The sequence below is a fragment of the Notolepis coatsorum genome (genome assembly GCF_963971535.1).
Source record: "Notolepis coatsorum genome assembly, chromosome: 5".
NCBI lineage: Eukaryota > Metazoa > Chordata > Actinopteri > Aulopiformes > Paralepididae > Notolepis > Notolepis coatsorum.
In genome coordinates, this window is record NC_140169.1 from 64,436,306 (window position 1) to 64,453,075 (window position 16,770).

At 43.6% G+C, this 16,770-nt stretch overlaps 1 protein-coding gene across 1 annotated transcript in view; it reads left to right on the forward strand.

Moving 5' to 3' along the window:
- The window catches only part of LOC311228763 (histamine N-methyltransferase-like), a 46,935-nt gene extending 31,496 nt beyond the window's left edge, over positions 1-15,439 (forward strand). The window contains exons 6-8 of the mRNA XM_084314704.1: positions 10,575-10,705; positions 14,552-14,645; positions 15,053-15,439. Of these exons, the coding sequence (XP_084170830.1) occupies positions 10,575-10,705; positions 14,552-14,645; positions 15,053-15,405 (578 nt within the window). The 3' untranslated portion in view covers positions 15,406-15,439. The remainder of the gene's footprint in view (positions 1-10,574; positions 10,706-14,551; positions 14,646-15,052) is intronic.
- Positions 15,440-16,770: the final 1,331 nt, after the last annotated feature.

Sequence of the window (16,770 nt, forward strand, 5' to 3'; positions counted from 1 at the left end):
GCCGGACTAGCTTGAATTGGAAATTCTTCTACTGCTGGTGCTGGTTCCTCAGACTTGGAGAGCTCATCGTTGGCTGCCGCTGGAGTGACAATGGTGGTTAACGTTGAGTTTGACCCAAAGAAATCTGTGATTTTTCGACGCTTCATGATCGTTAATCAATGTTATCTCTCGTAGAGGCTAGAGCTAGACTACTAGTCTAGACCGCTATTTTGAAATGGATGCACGTTAGTATGACGTATGAGCTTACCTCTGTGTGCAGCGACGCGTGCCGTGATAGGCTAGTTCAAGTTTTCTTTTAGTTTTTCTTTTACGTGGTTAGTACAGATAGTGGAAATTAACCTGGGAAGCGCGCAGACGTAAATGTATTTGCTGATATACATTTGACTGTTCTGTTTCATTATGGCTTACGCTCAGCATCATTCTGCACTGTACTTCACTTCGTGCACGAGCACTGAATACAAAATTCCACCATGTACCTTTACATCCCAACATTCGTCTGGCCACACCCTCATCCGCTTACCTTCATAAGCAGGTGTGTGGTCACCTACTCGCCTCCTTCTTCACTTTCACCACAAGGAAGTGCCTTCGGTAGATCCCACACTTGACAAGGTTGTTAGCTGAAGAAAGTTGAGACGTGTTTACATTGTTGCTTGTTTTTTTCTTCTCACATAATATTCGAAAGAAAAAAGCTAAGTCATAATGTCTACTTCGGAGGGTCACGCTCGCAACGCCACTCTTCACCAGCGGTTCTCCATTGCCGCCTCCGTCGTGCATCTTGGAGCGGGGCTGAGACCTCTCTCGTGGTCGGCACGAGTGGAGGTGGAGAATATGAAGCACGACAAACCTTCTTGTCGTTCCCCCAGGCGCCTTGAGGGATCAATGTGGGGTCTGGTTAGACTGTCCATGGAGTTTTTCTTGAGGGGTTATAGGAACAACCACCATCTGTGTACCGAGAGGGTGGTTGATTTCCTGGTGTGTTGGAGCAGAGTCAACTCCCGGGTTACCTGGTTGAGTGTGCCCCTGCACGTTCATGACGTCTGCCAATCGTGTCAGCCTTCTCTGCCTCGACCCCTCTGGGTGGGTTTTTTTTAATGGAGGCTTTGTCATGGTGCTCAACAACGCCAGCATACGCCCCTTCCGCCGGGGGGGCTGTTTTCAGTTGACTCCTTTGGCGCCTGTCTCGTCTGCAGTGCTCCAGGCTCAGGTTACAGCCTGCTGCCTGGTTTCCCCGGTGCGCTGCCTGCTTCTGTTGGTTGGACTTTTTTGAGTGCTTACGGTCATGCTGACTGCCTGTTCTGCAGGGTCAGTGTGCCAGGCGGTGTGCTATTGGGGGGAAAAGGCCCGCTCTTGGAGGGGCCCTATCCGAATACGCTGGCGATGTGGGGGGCGGTGTCACTAAGTGACCGCCTGGTGGGGTCTTGATGCCTGGCGTCTCAGTGGGTCTGGGTCTTCCTTCGCGCTCCGCTGCTACAGCCTTGCCACGGGGTTGAGTTTGCTTTTGACCCCGTGATTTTGGGGGCAGTAACGAGGGTTGTTCCTTCCGTTCGTTCCCTGGTGGCATGCGGGTTGTGCGTGTGCGTAGTCGTGGGGTCAAGCCACGGTCTGCTCACCCTGTGCGTTGAGTTGCTTGAGTTCCTCTTCGCACGGTCGGATCCGTCTCCCTCCCGTAAGCCTCCAATAGGGAGGGTATCCTCCATTAGGGAGGGTCGGGGGGCTCGGTCCTCCCCGGTCTGATGGTTGTGGGGGGCCTCAGCGGGGTACATTTGTCGAGCTATGGCTCCCGCTCAGCTCCTCTTGTGCAGAATGATGCTGAGCGTAAGCCATAATGAAACAGAACGTAAGGTTATGTATATAACCAAGTTCTGTGAATTATGGTGACGCTCAGCATCAGACACCGCTGCAGCCCTTGATCTCGCCTTGTGGTGAAAGTTGGGAAGGAGGCGAGTAGGTGACCACACACCTGCTTATGAAGGTAAGCGGATGAGGGTGTGGCCAGACGAATGTTGGGATGTAAAGGTACATGGTGGAATTTTGTATTCAGTGCTCGTGCACGAAGTGAAGTACAGTGCAGAATGATGCTGAGCGTCACCATAATTCACAGAACTTGGTTATATACATAACCTTACGTTAATGTTAATTAATGTTATTATTATTATTATTATTATTATTATTATTATTATTATTATTATTATTATTATTATTATTATTATTATTATTATTATTATTATTATTATTATTATTATTATTATTATTATATTATTATTAATGTTATTAATGTTTACATAATGTTTGAGTTTGATACACCCCAAAAGTTGGTAGGGCCACCGTTTCCGCGGTCCATGATCACTGCACATACTTGGTTTAATCCAAACGTCCGTTCGGAAACGTTGTATTATCACTAAACTATGGGGGTAGATTTCTATCAAAAATAAACAAACGCAAAAGTATAATCCACAATAGTAAAAACTATCCACACATACACACCTCTCAATTTGTGTTTCATAAATCATAAAAATACGCTTGATCTGCTTAGATTTACGTACGGAATTCTAAAAACAGCTTGATCTGCTTAGATTTACGTACGGAATTCTAAGGACACGCTTGATCATCTTGGAGTTACGTACAGAATTTTGAGACAAATATTTCACTGTTTTCCCCCGTGTGGATTCGTGTGTGACGCTTCTTCTTCTTCGGCGCTACCGAACACGCCCGAGGTGTATTCGGCTCATGAGCGCTACCAGTGGCCAAAATCGCACATTATCTTTAGCCCGGCAACATTCCATTATGAAAATGAATGCTCAAAGTAAATATATATAGTACCATTTTGAAGATAACAACTAGGGCTTTCAAATGATATAAAATATCTGTATGATTATCATGATTATTATTATTAATATCTTTCATATTTGATACAGAAATTATTACAAAAATCTTGTCCGGCCACCACATTTCAACAAACAACTGCATTTTCAACCACTTTACTGACAAGCTAGCAGGAAACTTAGAGTGTATGGGATATAGACAAGTATGTGGGCAATATAGAACAGATGACAGATTATAAATATAATTTATTGTTCAAAATGTATGATAATTATAGTGATAGTAATAAAACAATTCCGCCTGAAAATTTACTTGAATGGGTTTATGATGAATATCTGTTTGTGGGTATGCTCAAAGTAATATATTATTCATATCTTTCATATTTGATACAGAAATGATTACAAAAATCTTGTATCTTGTCCGGCCACCACATTTCAACAAACAACTGCATTCTGAATTAATTTAGCCTTGTAGTTTTCTAATCCCATCGTTTATTTGTTATATTTGTATTGATTAAACATAAGTAAATTACTGTACATGACACTGTACATGTCAAATATCCTAAGGTAATTAGCTTTAACTTATTGATTATGGAGCATTGTGCATCATAGCAGCATGGGGGAGGGGAGGTATAAGTGTAGTAAAAAAGCAGTGTAAACAATATAACAAATCAATATAATTTCACTCTGGACATGTGCATATGGGCAACAAGGTGCGAGATGAGGGTATGTACACCCTCTCAGTAATATTTGCCCTACAATAAAGTTGGGATGCACCGATCCGACTTTTTCAGTCCTGATACCAACAAACACAGAACCGGGCGGACACTAAAGTAAATAACGAGAGCAATGACTTCCTTTCTGGGGGGTATCAAAATTAAAGAGCGACGTATATAGCAGCGGAATACGTTTATTTTGTACATTATCTAACGTTAACACGAACCTAAACTAACGTTACAACTAACCTAAAGTTAGTTTAGGTTCGTGTTAATGTTAGATAATGTACAAAATAAACGTATTCCGCGGCTATAGACGCCGCTCTTTTATTTTGAAACCCCCCAGAAAGGAAGTCATTATATTTGCTTTAGTGTTCCGGTTCTGTGTTTGTTGGTTAGCTCTGTTAGCTAGCAGCCTATCAAGACCAGCCAATGTAATACTGTTTTCTAAATTGGGGAGGCTTTTAATCGTCAAGGTAAGAGGATTTTAAGTTATGGTATCCATAAACTTCAATCGGTTCGGATCCTTTGAATGAATGAGAATGTCAACAAATACGGCGACATGTTGAAATCACTGACTGCGCCTAGAGACGAGTGGTTAGGCAAAAAAAATTCCGAGGTATGATGTCAGCCATGTCAGCGCAGATCCAGCCACTCACACTGTGAGGGCCGCGAGGAGGATCTGATGGTCGACTGTGTCGAAGGCTGCAGATAGATCTAGGAGAATCAGGACAGAGGAGAGGCCTTTCGCTTTTGCTAAGTGAAGTGCTTCTGTGACCGCAATGAGGGCCGTTTCTGTGGAGTGGCCAGTCCGGAAGCCAGACTGATTAGGGTCTAGGACAGGGGTGGCCAACCAGTCAGAGACTAAGAGCCACACAAATTACTGTGGTACCACAAAGAGCCACACCATATACCAGCGTTTCTCAACTTTTTTTTTCAGTCACGGCACCCTTCATGTGTTTATAGGTCTCACCCTCTGGCCTCTGAAGTTGCGAATGTCTTTTTTATTTGGGCCTCACAGGGTTAAAAGTACCCTGTGAGACCCACGGTTGCAAAATTACAAAATCACTTTTAGCCATTTAAAAAAAGAATGTTTATTTAAAAAAATGTAAGCACATGTATAGTCAATTGGTCCTGTTGTTCAGCCTCACAATGCTATTTGATAGTAAATGTGTTTATATGTCCCACCCTCTGGCCTCTGAAGTTGCTAATGTCTTTTTAATTTGGGCCTCACAAGGTTAACCTCTTAAGCCCGAGATATACAGTAAAAGTGTATATTTTCAGCATTACGTTTGTTTACCAATTATTTTAACTGTTATTAGTGAAATATAAGATTATAGAAATCTCAGGGCATTGAGTCGGAAACCGGCGCATATTGACAGGAGGAAGTGGCACAGCCAAAAGTCAGTGTAGTCTTTTGAAGGAAGAGACTCAGGGCTTTCGAATTTCGAAAAACTACCCTACCCAGCTCACACCAGCCCCTGTCAATCATCTGACTTCTGGATTTACTTTTTTATTTCTCTTATTTTTTGGGATTATCTCCCACAAACCTGAACGTTATTGCCATAAAACAGAACACAGTTAGTTTCTCTACCTTTCTGTGAACGTCTTGCAAAAAACTGTGTTGCAATACAATGAAAAATTGTGGAGAAATTTACATTATAAAAAAGATGGCAGAATTCAGTACTGTATCTACAAAACCTTCTGTTTAATCCTCTTCCCTTTATTCATTTGCTTAGATTTTCAGGTCTGGTCAATTTTAGCATGGTATTATTCACAGTCAAAGATAATTATTTTTTTAAATAGAATTGATATTCTCCTTTGGTTCATTACAATTTACTCAAGCCTAGTAACAGACACACTATTTCTGACACTGATCCATATACGTCCCTAGATTCAGATACCAAGAACATGCAAATGGTTGGCCACCCCTGGTCTAGGAGGTCATTCTGTAAGAGATAAGCAGTAAGTTGGTTGGATACAGCACGTTCAAGTGTTTTAGAAAGGAAGGAGAAAAGAGAGACAGGACGATAGTTGCCTATGACGGTGGGGTTCAGGTTTTTTTTTTATGAGGGGCGTGACTCTGGTTTGTTTTAGGGAGGTGGGGACCAACCCCGAGTTGAGTGAGGAGTTGATGGTTGCAGTTAGGAATGGGAGGATGTCCGGTGCTATGGTCTGGAGGAGTGGGGAGGGTAGCTGGTCCAGCTGGCATGTAGTCGCACGGTTCGACGTTACCAGTGTCAGGGTCTCGGCTTCTGTAATGGGAGAGAAAGATGACAGAGTGAAGGATGAGGTTCTCGATTTAGTGTTTGGAATGGGTGGGGGTTGGGAGAAGGAGCTGCGGATGTTCTCCACTTTTTCCTTAAAGTAGATCGCAAAGTCTTCAGCAGAAAAAGATGAGGGAGGAGGGGGTGGGGGGTGAGGAGGGAGGACATGGTAGCATGCAGTTTGCGAAGATTCTTGGCAGAGGCCTCTATCCTATTGTGAAAGAAATAAGCTTTGGCATTAGTAATGGTTTTGGAGAATGTTAACAAGAGGTTGTGATATGTGTCAGCAGTGAGGCGTGACTTTCTATACTTCCTCTCAGCCGCTCTCAGGACCTGTCTTTGTTCTCTCACTGCATCCGTCAGCCATGGACTGGGTGGGGAACGGCGGGCAGGTTTCTCAACGAGGGGACAGAGCTTGTCGAAGGAGGTTGCAAGGGCTGACAGGAGGGTGGAGGTTGCCATCTCTGTGGGGAGAGCAGAGAAGGTGTCACTCAAAGGTAGAGCAGATATTATGTCAGAGGAGAGGGTGGATGGGAATAGGGAGGGCAGGTTGCGTCTGAGTGAGACGGTTTGAGTTGGGGTGAAGACCTTTCGGTTAAGCATGAGATTTAGTGAGAAGAATATGAAGGAATGGTCAGATACATGTCGGAGAGTTACCGTCGTGTTAATGATGCTGGAGTTACAGGAAAATATGAGATCCAAGGAGTTCCCTGCTTTGTGGGTGGGAGGCATGGCAGTGGGAGTCAGGTCAAATTGTTGTAGAAGGGAGACCACTGGGACCGACTGAGATGAGTCAGGCAGGTTGAAGTCACCCAATAGAAGGAGAGGGGTACCATCTTCCGGTAAGGAGCTTAGAAGCATGTCCAGCTCATCTGTGAAGTGATCGAGGGGACCTGAAGGGCGATAGAGTGTAACAATGGTGAGATTGAAAGGATTAGAGATGTCCCGCGATGATGTCGGGGAGTTCGCGACCCTCTCTGCGCTGCCCCCTATCTCCCTGTCTCCGGCTGTCCCTGAGCAATGACCGGAGTGTTGAATGTCCCGTGACTAAGACGGGGAGTTCGTGACCCTCTTTGCGCCGCCCCTGTGCCTCAAATAGATCCGCTATCAGCTCTATCTTTAATCTTTCAAAATGTTCAGTTGCTATCGCTATTAGCTCTATCTTTAATCTTTCAAAATGTTCAGTTGCTATTGCATGCACTCATCTGTGTTTCACTACGCACATGAGTGCATGCTTACCAACTGTCCGTCTGCAACACTACTATCACCAACATCTAAGAAGGGAGATCCCCCCTTGAATGGCCCTTCTAAGGTTTCTCTGCTCCACACTGCCTGTGGAGCTTTTTTCCCTATTGTTAGGTTTTAGTGAGTTTTTCCTTACCTTCGCGTGGGGTATGTCTGGGAGTGCTTGCATTCTTTCATTTATTTGCATTCATCTAAAAAAATTTGGACCTTATGGTGTTCTTGTTCTGTTCTTGACTTATTGTTATGTTTTCTTCTTGACTTGTTTAAATCAAATCAAATCAAATCAAATTTATTTATAGGGCCCGACAACACACGTTAATGTCCCCATGGGCCGTACAGGTCTTCTTTAAACAAGTCAAGAAGAAAACATAACAATAAGTCAAGAACAGAACAAGAACACCATAAGGTCCAAACATTTTTAGATGAATGCAAATAAAAGAAAGAATGCATTTGAGGCACAGGGGCGGCGCAAAGAGGGTCACGTCCTCCCCGTCTTAGTCACGGGACATTCAACACTCCGGTCGTTGCTCAGGGACAGCCGGAGACAGGGAGATAGGGGGTGGCGCAGGGAGGGTCGCAAACTCCCCGACATCATCGCGGGACATCCGGCACTCCGGTCACCACTACGAGACCTCCGGAGACAGGGGGGCACGCAGAGGGGGTCGCAATCTCCCGGCCTTCATCACGGGACGTCCAACACTCCGGTCAACACTCCAGGACAGCAAGTCATAGGGAGACAGGGAGACGGGACAGGAAAGAAGACCTGTCCGGCCCATGGGGACATTAACATGTGTTGTCGGGCCCTATAAATAAATTTGATTTGATTTGATTTGATTTAGACAGATACTGCATGATATTCGAGGGAGGAGAGTGACAGTTCTGGGACTGATGTTAAGTTTGTAGCCCATGAAGGAAATGTCATGAGGCCAGTGCCTCCACCCCGTCTGGAGGGTCGAGGTGTGTGAGTGAAGTTATAGTTTGTAGATAATGCTGCAGGTGTTGATGAGTTATTGGGGGTTATCCAGGTCTCAGTTAGAGCCAGGAGCTGCAGATTTTGACTATGGGTGTAGGCAGTAATGAAGTCAGCTTTCTTGACTGCTGATTGACAATTCCATAAGCCTCCCCGTACTGTGACAGGTGTATTAGTGGCTGTAGGAAGGTAGGAGAGATTAGCCGGGTTGCTAGCAAACTGCCGTGGGTGGGTTGAATCTGTTCTGGAGGAGCAGATTCTGGATATAGGTATGAGGCACATTGTGGTGTCAAGAGTGGCAGGGAGAAGGTTGTAGGGAGGAAGTGAGATAGTAGGGAAATAGCAGAGTGGGAGGGAAATGTAGGATTATGGTGTACTTAGCACTGGGTGGATTGGTGGATCCCTCTACGGAGAACTCCAGGAAAACTCCTCTTTGTCCCTCTTCGTTTCTCGACGCTTCGCTAACGCTAAGCCAGCAAGCCTTTAAATCTCCTTCACTAATCCAGCTAACTGAACTAAACCCTGCTCTGGAGCAGGTTCAAACTTTTCGATCTGTTGCCATAGCGATTTAGAAAATCCGACATCGGGGAACGGAAATGTCTGGCTTAAGTCAAGCTATGCTGAAAATTATCCGGCTAACTGAGTTAGCCAGGTACGGGCAATAGGGCCCTGGACTCAATCATATAATAATACAAAATGTATATTTTATATTTATATTTAAAACCTTTATTTCAAGCTGAGGTCTCTCTAATTTACAACAAGGACAAGTTTACAAATCAACAGAAAAGACAAATAAACAAACAAAGTCACATAACACACACAATAAACAACAATAGCAAAATCTTGTAAAAACAGTCACAAGTTGACACACAGTGATATGTAAATGTTGGAAGAACCTCCCTCTTTAGGTGGCCATGCCCGCATCGACTGTGCAATAATACTAAATAATAAAATAGACATAAAGAAAAAAACAGGTAATAAGAAGACATAAGATGTGCATGTTAAAAATAGACATGCTAAATTCCTGAGAAGGCCATTATGTACACTACTATACAATATACAGTTTTAACTCTGTCATTATGCTATACTTACTATATCTAAACTATATTATACAAGAACCACCTCGGTTCTTTCCTTAAAGTGACCTTTATATTCCTGAGTTGGAGGTCATTCCGAGTGTTTGGGCCCATCCATTGAAAAAGCTGATATTCCGAGCTGAAGTTCAGAGCTCAACCCTAAGAACACTAGTCACTAGAACACGTCAAATAGGTACCAAAATTCCATTCTAACAACATTGAAATAGAAGGAGGTAGCTGATAATATATTATGTCTAAGACCCTCTCAAGTCACCACAAGTATACAGATTCACCCTCAAGAGACAGAGACCACTAACAATCAATACATAATACAAATTCACTTTAGGGGATGTTGATATCAACCTTAGCATTTGTCCTTTTATACTGTCTGTGTTTTTTATTTCTGTACTGGTTCTACTCTGCTCCTGTATTGGATTAGTTGTAGACACACAGTGTTGCTTCCAATGTGGATTCGTCCATACATATAAAATAAAATCTCTGACTCTGACTCTGATGACAGGACATGGGAATTTAAAACACCAGAGAACAGTACTGTCACTCTACAGAGGGGAGGGGAAGGCCTAAAATAAATGTGTTTAAATTGGTACTTGACCCATTTAGACCTACAACGCCTGCTAATAATGCATTATATAGCCTGTATATACACAGTACACACCCATGTGTTTCCCGGTTTCAATAGATGCTAGTAGAGATAACATTGAGCCACTAGATGTCGCACTAGAGCACCAGCATGTCATGTATCCAATCAGGTGCATTCCACGGGAAGTAGGGAGAGGATACATGCCTGCAACATGTAAACAACAACCGTAAGGTGGTTCAGGATACAAAAAATGGAAATAATAATAAAGTACTTGAATTCAACTTGTGTTGGAACTAGGGGTGTAAAGGTACGCTGCATATCTGTACCGAACCGAACCGTTTCAGTGTGTACCGTACCGTACCGAACGGCTGTGTAGTGTACCGAACGAATACAACGGTATGTTAACTAACGACCGCCCACCGGGGGCTGTTTTTTTCACAATCTAATATAATTATTATTATAAAAAAAAAAAATTACAATTCGATTATTAATTTCAATACAGAATATTCATTGACAGCCCTACAAGTACAATTAGTTACAATTGCACACTACATCACCCCTGAGTGGAACATGGAAAGCCAAACGTTCCCCCACTGTACCAAAAACCTGTACCGAACATTGACTTTAAAACCGAGGTACGTACCGTACCGTGGTTTTTGTGTACCGTTACACCCCTAGTAGGAACCGTGTAGAAGTTGTCTACGGTATATCTACTGTCATATGCCTTGTTGTAGGTAAAGCACTTTGAGCTGTATTCTGTGTATGAAAGGTTATATTATTATTATTATACTGTTTTAATGACAAATCTTTATCATCGCTTCTATCATTTACATTACTTATCATTTGCTCCTGTCACATGGCTGCTTTTCCCCTTCTATAGCATTGGTCACGAAGACTCCCGACCTCCAGAACATTCCATTTGGGTGGCACACCGTGACGTGCTCGGAGTACGAGAAGCAAGCCACAGAGAAAGGAGAGGCCAAACAGTTTGATTTCATACACATGATTCAGGTATGACCAGCTTGCTCACTAAATACTCTGTAATTATCTTAAGTGTGTTACTGTATGTAGCATAGGTGATAAGAGAAGATATTCCTTTATTGATCCCCTTGGGGAAATTCAGGCATCATAGCAGCGAGGGGGAGGGGAGGTACAGGTACTAGTGTAATCAATATAACAAATCAATATAATTAACTAACTAACTGAAATATACAATACATTATTCACATAAGGTGCAGTCTGCATAAGGTAGTGTTATTGTCCTTTTTAGTTTCCTAGTTGTAGTTGGATGTCTGGCAGCAGTCGCTGCCCACTGTTGTGGAGCCTGATGGCCGCTGGTATGAAGGACTGGCCGAGGCGGTTAGTTGAGTGTCGGGGGGGGGGTATGAGTCTGTGACTGAACGTGCTTCTCATCTTGACTAGCTCGTCGTAGAGGGGGTGGGAGGGATTCTCCAGGATAGCAGCCAGCTTCCTTCTCATCCCCCTCTCTGCCACCACCTCTAGTCTGACCAGCTCGACTCCCACCACGGAGCTAGTCTTCCTCACCAGCTTGTTGAGTTTGTTGGTGTCCCTTGAGTTGATGTAGCCCCCCCAGCATGCCACAGCATAGAAGAGGACGCTGGCCACTACAAACTGGTAGAATGACTGCAGCAGTCTATTGCAAACATTGAAGGACCTGCGTCTCCTCAGGAAGAACAGCCTGCTTTGTCCCTTCCTGTAGAGGGCCTCTGTGTTGTCCGACCAGTCCAGTTTATTGTTTAGGTGTACCCCAAGGAACGTATATGACTCCACCACCTCCACCTCATCCCCTCAGATGGTGATGGGAATCGGGGGGGGGCTCTTCTTGCCCCTCCAGAAGTCCACCACCAGCTCCTTGGTTTTACTTGTAAGCGCTTTGAGATACTTTATGTAAGGCGCTATATAAAATAAATATATTATTATTATTATGACTGGTGTTGAGTTGGAGGTGGTTGCTGTCGCTCCACCCCACAAAGCTCTCCACCAGGGCTCTATACTCCTCGTCGGTGATGTAGCTTACGATGGAGGAGTCGTCAGAGAACTTCTGCAGGTGGCACCCGCTTGAGTTGTGGCAGAAGTCTGAGGTATAGAGGGTGAAGAGGAAGGGTGACAGCACAGTTCCTTGGGGGGCGCCGGTGTTGCTCACCAGTACGTCAGACTGACTGTCCTGTAGTCTGATGTACTGCGGTCTGTCAGTGAGGTAGTCCTTGATCCAGGCCACCAAGCCGTGCTCCAGCTGCATCACAGAGAGCGTCTCCGCTAGCAGTGACGGCTGGATGGTGTTGAAGGCGCTGGAGAAATCAAAGAACATAATCCTGACTGAGCTGCGCGGCTTCTCCAGGTGCGTATAAGCTCTGTGGAGCATATAGATGATGGCGTCCTCCACCCCGATGTTTGCCTGGTATGCAAAAGGCCCAATCCCTATCCAAATGTCAACAAATGGGTAGCCCCACCAAAATAGTCAACCATTTGTTGAGATTTGGATTTGTTAACACTCTAGTTGATTGAGTTCTTCAAACAAGCGCTAACACTAGACACCAGGTACGTTTGAGTTTTTAAAGGTGCTATAGATAGATATTTTATGTGGACTACATTTACATTTATATTTTGTAATTTAGCTGACGCTTTTATCCAAAGCGACTTACAAGTTTTGTAGGACAAGTCAGCAGGAAGGGTACAACTCTATCAGCTGAGTAACAATGTTCATCAAAGTGTTGCATGCTACAGTGTAGGTGTTAGGTTGGGGTTTGGCGGAGCCCAATAGCAGAACACAGAAGGAGAGAGAATGGAGCGTTTTAGGGTGGTTTAATGTTATTCCCCAAGCAGACAGGTTTACAGAGTATGCAGAAATGTGCAACAGGTACAAGAATGTATTATCGGTGAGAGCAGGAACACTCCTTGTGCAGCACGGGGCAACAGACACAGGGATGTACAGTAGGTGAGAGCAGGTGCACTCCTTGTGCAGCACGGGGCAACAGGTCCAGGAGTGTACAGTAGGTGAGAGCAGGAGCACTCCTTGTGCAGCACGGGGCAACAGGTACAGGAGAGTGCCGTAGATGAGAGCATGTGCACTCCTTGTGCAGCACGGGGCAATAGGTATGTGAAGGGGTAATAGGTGAGAGCAGGAGCACTCCTTGTGCAGCACGGGACGTCCAGGTAGGAGGTGTACTGGAGCGGAGGTCCTGGGCATATAGAGAACAAGGGTTAGGACAAGGTATAACAACAAGGACAGGGTTGCAAGGCTAGGGTTCGTTGTCGTACCTAGGAAGCTAGTTTAACACTCCGACGAGGGTAGAGCAGGATCTGCGGGCTGAAATATCCTCTCGCTGATGAGGGAATCCGTCACAGCCGTGTTGATTGATGTACTGGCAGCGTGGGGATCCGGGGAACGGATGCTGCCCATATAAGGGTGTGAGAGGATGAGGGGTGAGGGAAGCTTCCGCCGTGATGGTGAGGAAGGAGGAGGAGGGGTGAAGAAGGCTCTCGCTGTGATTATAACAGTAGGTTCTTTTTCTTTAAGAGAAAAAAGAAAAGAGAAATTAAATGTTTGATGTTTTACTCAAAACTGTACTCCTGAATTATTTTATCCTTCAGGGCCTTTTTAGATCTCCCCTGAGAGGTACACAACTTCAACCCGTCACTAAGACTATTCCACAATTTAACTCCCAAAATTGAAACACATCTAGCTTTTACATTAGTTCTTACCTTTTTATATGTTTTAAGAATACACAACCCTCTTAAATTATACTTTCCTTCTCTTGGTTGAAAGAGACAAGCTGGTAGGTTCTTACTCTTAGCACGAAAAATTATCTCCAAGGTTTTTATGTAAACCATATCTACAAATTTGTATGTGCAGAACTTTATGAATAATGTATATATTAGGACAAGTGCATGACAGTAAGGTTATTTTTTATTTATTTATACATTTACAAAAAAAATATTAAGATATTGATTGAAGAAGTGTGTCTTTAGTCGACGGCGAAATATTGGATGGGTTTCTGCTGTCTTTGTCTTTTCTTTAATTCTATATTTTTTAATGAAATATTTCATTTATATAATTTTTTGCATTTTATTTGTAATTTCTTTATGTCTTATTTTAATGTTATAAAAAATGTTCTTATTGTTTACTGTCTAATTTTGCTATTATTATTTTAATGATTTTACTTTTCAGTCTTTATTATAGAAGTACTTTATTGATCCCGAGGGGAATTCAGCACCACATTTGTCTTATTTGTAATTTTTTATTGTCTTATGTTATTGTCTTACTGTTTGTTTTATTTAGCAATTTTCACTATCTTATCTAATTGTTTTATTACCGTTTGTATCACTTTAATGTTTTCTTTCTTTTTATCCTTTTGTTTCATTTTTTGTGTAAAGCACAATCTGTATGAATGGTGCTATTATAAATAAATATTATTATTATTATTATTATTATTATTATTATTATTATTATTATTATTATTATTATTATTATTATTATTATTATTATTATTATTATTATTATTATTATTATTATTATTATTATTATTATTATTATTATTATTATTGTTTTATCTGGATTCTCTTGTTTTCAGGATACTAAATCGTGATTGAAATTGAAACTTGATTAATCGCCCAGCCCTAACACACACACATTTGAATACTTTATTTGGTTCCACAAATGATATTACATAAACAGGGAATCAAATGTATCGGGGCCAAGCAGCACTGAACACTTAAGGGACACATAGCACCCCCTTCTCCACGCGGCTAAGCTGCCAATAATAGCTGAGACAGAGCAATATTTGGCAATTTACACACACACTTACACACACGTGTCTCTGCCGGTCTCCTCGACAGATGCTGTATTACGTGGTGGACTATCCTGCGACTCTGAAGTTCTTTCACAGCCTGCTGAAGAACAATGGAAAACTTCTGATAGTCCATGAAGCGGGTCAGTATAGAATATCTTATTATATAACATCAGTTCAGTCAGGACAACGTGTGTATTTGATTTAATATTCTATATATTTTTTTTAATTGGGGGACCCTGCTGTTCTCGTCATAAATCGGTCTCATTCACCAAGGACTTACGACAAAAAAGGGCTTTCTTTTAGGGCCATTTGAGACCTTTTCGGGCCGATTTTGGGATTCACCAACCGTCCCAATAAAACATTTATAATTAATATTATATTATAATATATTGTCTATATTCACGTCTTGCCCGAAAAGGTCTCAAATGGCCCTTGGAGTCCGTTGGAGAATGAGACCCCCTAACCCTACAAAGCTGCAGTATATTTTCACTACTACGTTTGTTTACCAGGATTTAGTTTGATGGCATTTCATCTCTAAACCCTGCAGCTGACAGCGGCTGGGACATCCTGTGGAAGACCTACAAGAACGTGCTGTGCACCAAGTCCATCGCCGACTACCTCTCTGCCGGGGACATCAAGGTCCACCTGGACACGCTGGGCCTGAAGTACGAGGAGCAGATCGCCGTCAACACCCTGGACATCACCGACTGCTTCGCCCGGGACAGCGAGCCGGGAGAGCTTCTGCTGGACTTCATGACCGAGCAGGAGCACTTTCACCAGGCGCTCACGCCCAAGCTCAGAGCCGGCATCCTGGAGCTCCTGAGGAACAAGTGCAGCACCGAGAAAGATGGCAGAGTGCTGTTCGACTGTAGCCTGAGCTGCCTGCTTGTTCACGCTTGAATATGTTTGACTGTAGCTTAAAATGCCTGCTTGTTCACGCTTGAATATGTTCGACTGTAGCCTGAGCTGCCTGCTTGTTTACGCTTGAATATGTTCGACTGTAGCCTGAGCTGCCTGCTTGTTCACGCTTGAATATGTTCGACTGTAGCCTGAGCTGCCTGCTTGTTCATGCTTGAATATGTTCGACTGTAGCCTGAGCTGCCTGCTTGTTTACGCTTGAATATGTTCGACTGTAGCCTGAGCTGCCTGCTTGTTCACGCTTGAATATGTTCAACTGTAGCTTAAAGTGCCTGCTTGTTCACGCTTGAATATGTTCGACTGTAGCTTGAGCTGCCTGCTTGTTCACGCTTGAATATGTTCGACTGTAGCCTGAGCTGCCTGCTTGTTCACGCTTGAATATGTTCGACTGTAGCCTGAGCTGCCTGCTTGTTCACGCTTGAATATGTTCGACTGTAGCTTAAAATGCCTGCTTGTTTACGCTTGAACATGTTCGACTGTAGCCTGAGTTGCCTGCTCGTTCACGCTTGAATATGTTCGACTGTAGCTTAAAGTGCCTGCTTGTTCACGCTTGAATATGTTCGACTGTAGCTTGAGCTGCCTGCTTGTTCACGCTTGAATATGTTCGACTGTAGCCTGAGCTGCCTGCTTGTTCACGCTTGAATATGTTCGACTGTAGCCTGAGCTGCCTGCTTGTTCACGCTTGAATATGTTCGACTGTAGCATGAGCTGCCTGCTTGTTCACGCTTGAATATGTTCGACTGTAGCCTGAGCTGCCTGCTTGTTTACGCTTGAACATGTTCGACTGTAGCCTGAGCTGCCTGCTTGTTCACGCTTGAATATGTTCGACTGTAGCTTAAAGTGCCTGCTTGTTCACGCTTGAATATGTTCGACTGTAGCCTGAGCTGCCTGCTTGTTCACGCTTGAATATGCTCGACTGTAGCTTTAGCTGCCTGCTTGTTCACGCTTGAATATGTTCGACTGTAGCTTGAGCTGCCTGCTTGTTCACGCTTGAATATGTTCGACTGTAGCCTGAGCTGCCTGCTTGTTCACGCTTGAATATGTTCGACTGTAGCCTGAGCTGCCTGCTTGTTCACGCTTGAATATGTTCGACTGTAGCCTGAGCTGCCTGCTTGTTTACGCTTGAATATGTTCGACTGTAGCCTGAGCTGCCTGCTTGTTTACGCTTGAATATGTTCGACTGTAGCTTAAAATGCCTGCTTGTTCACGCTTGAATATGTTCGACTGTAGCTTAAAATGCCTGCTTGTTCACGCTTGAATATGTTCGACTGTAGCTTTAGCTGCCTGCTTATTTACGCTTGAATATGTTCGACTGTAGCCTGAGATGCCTGCTTGTTTACGCTTGAA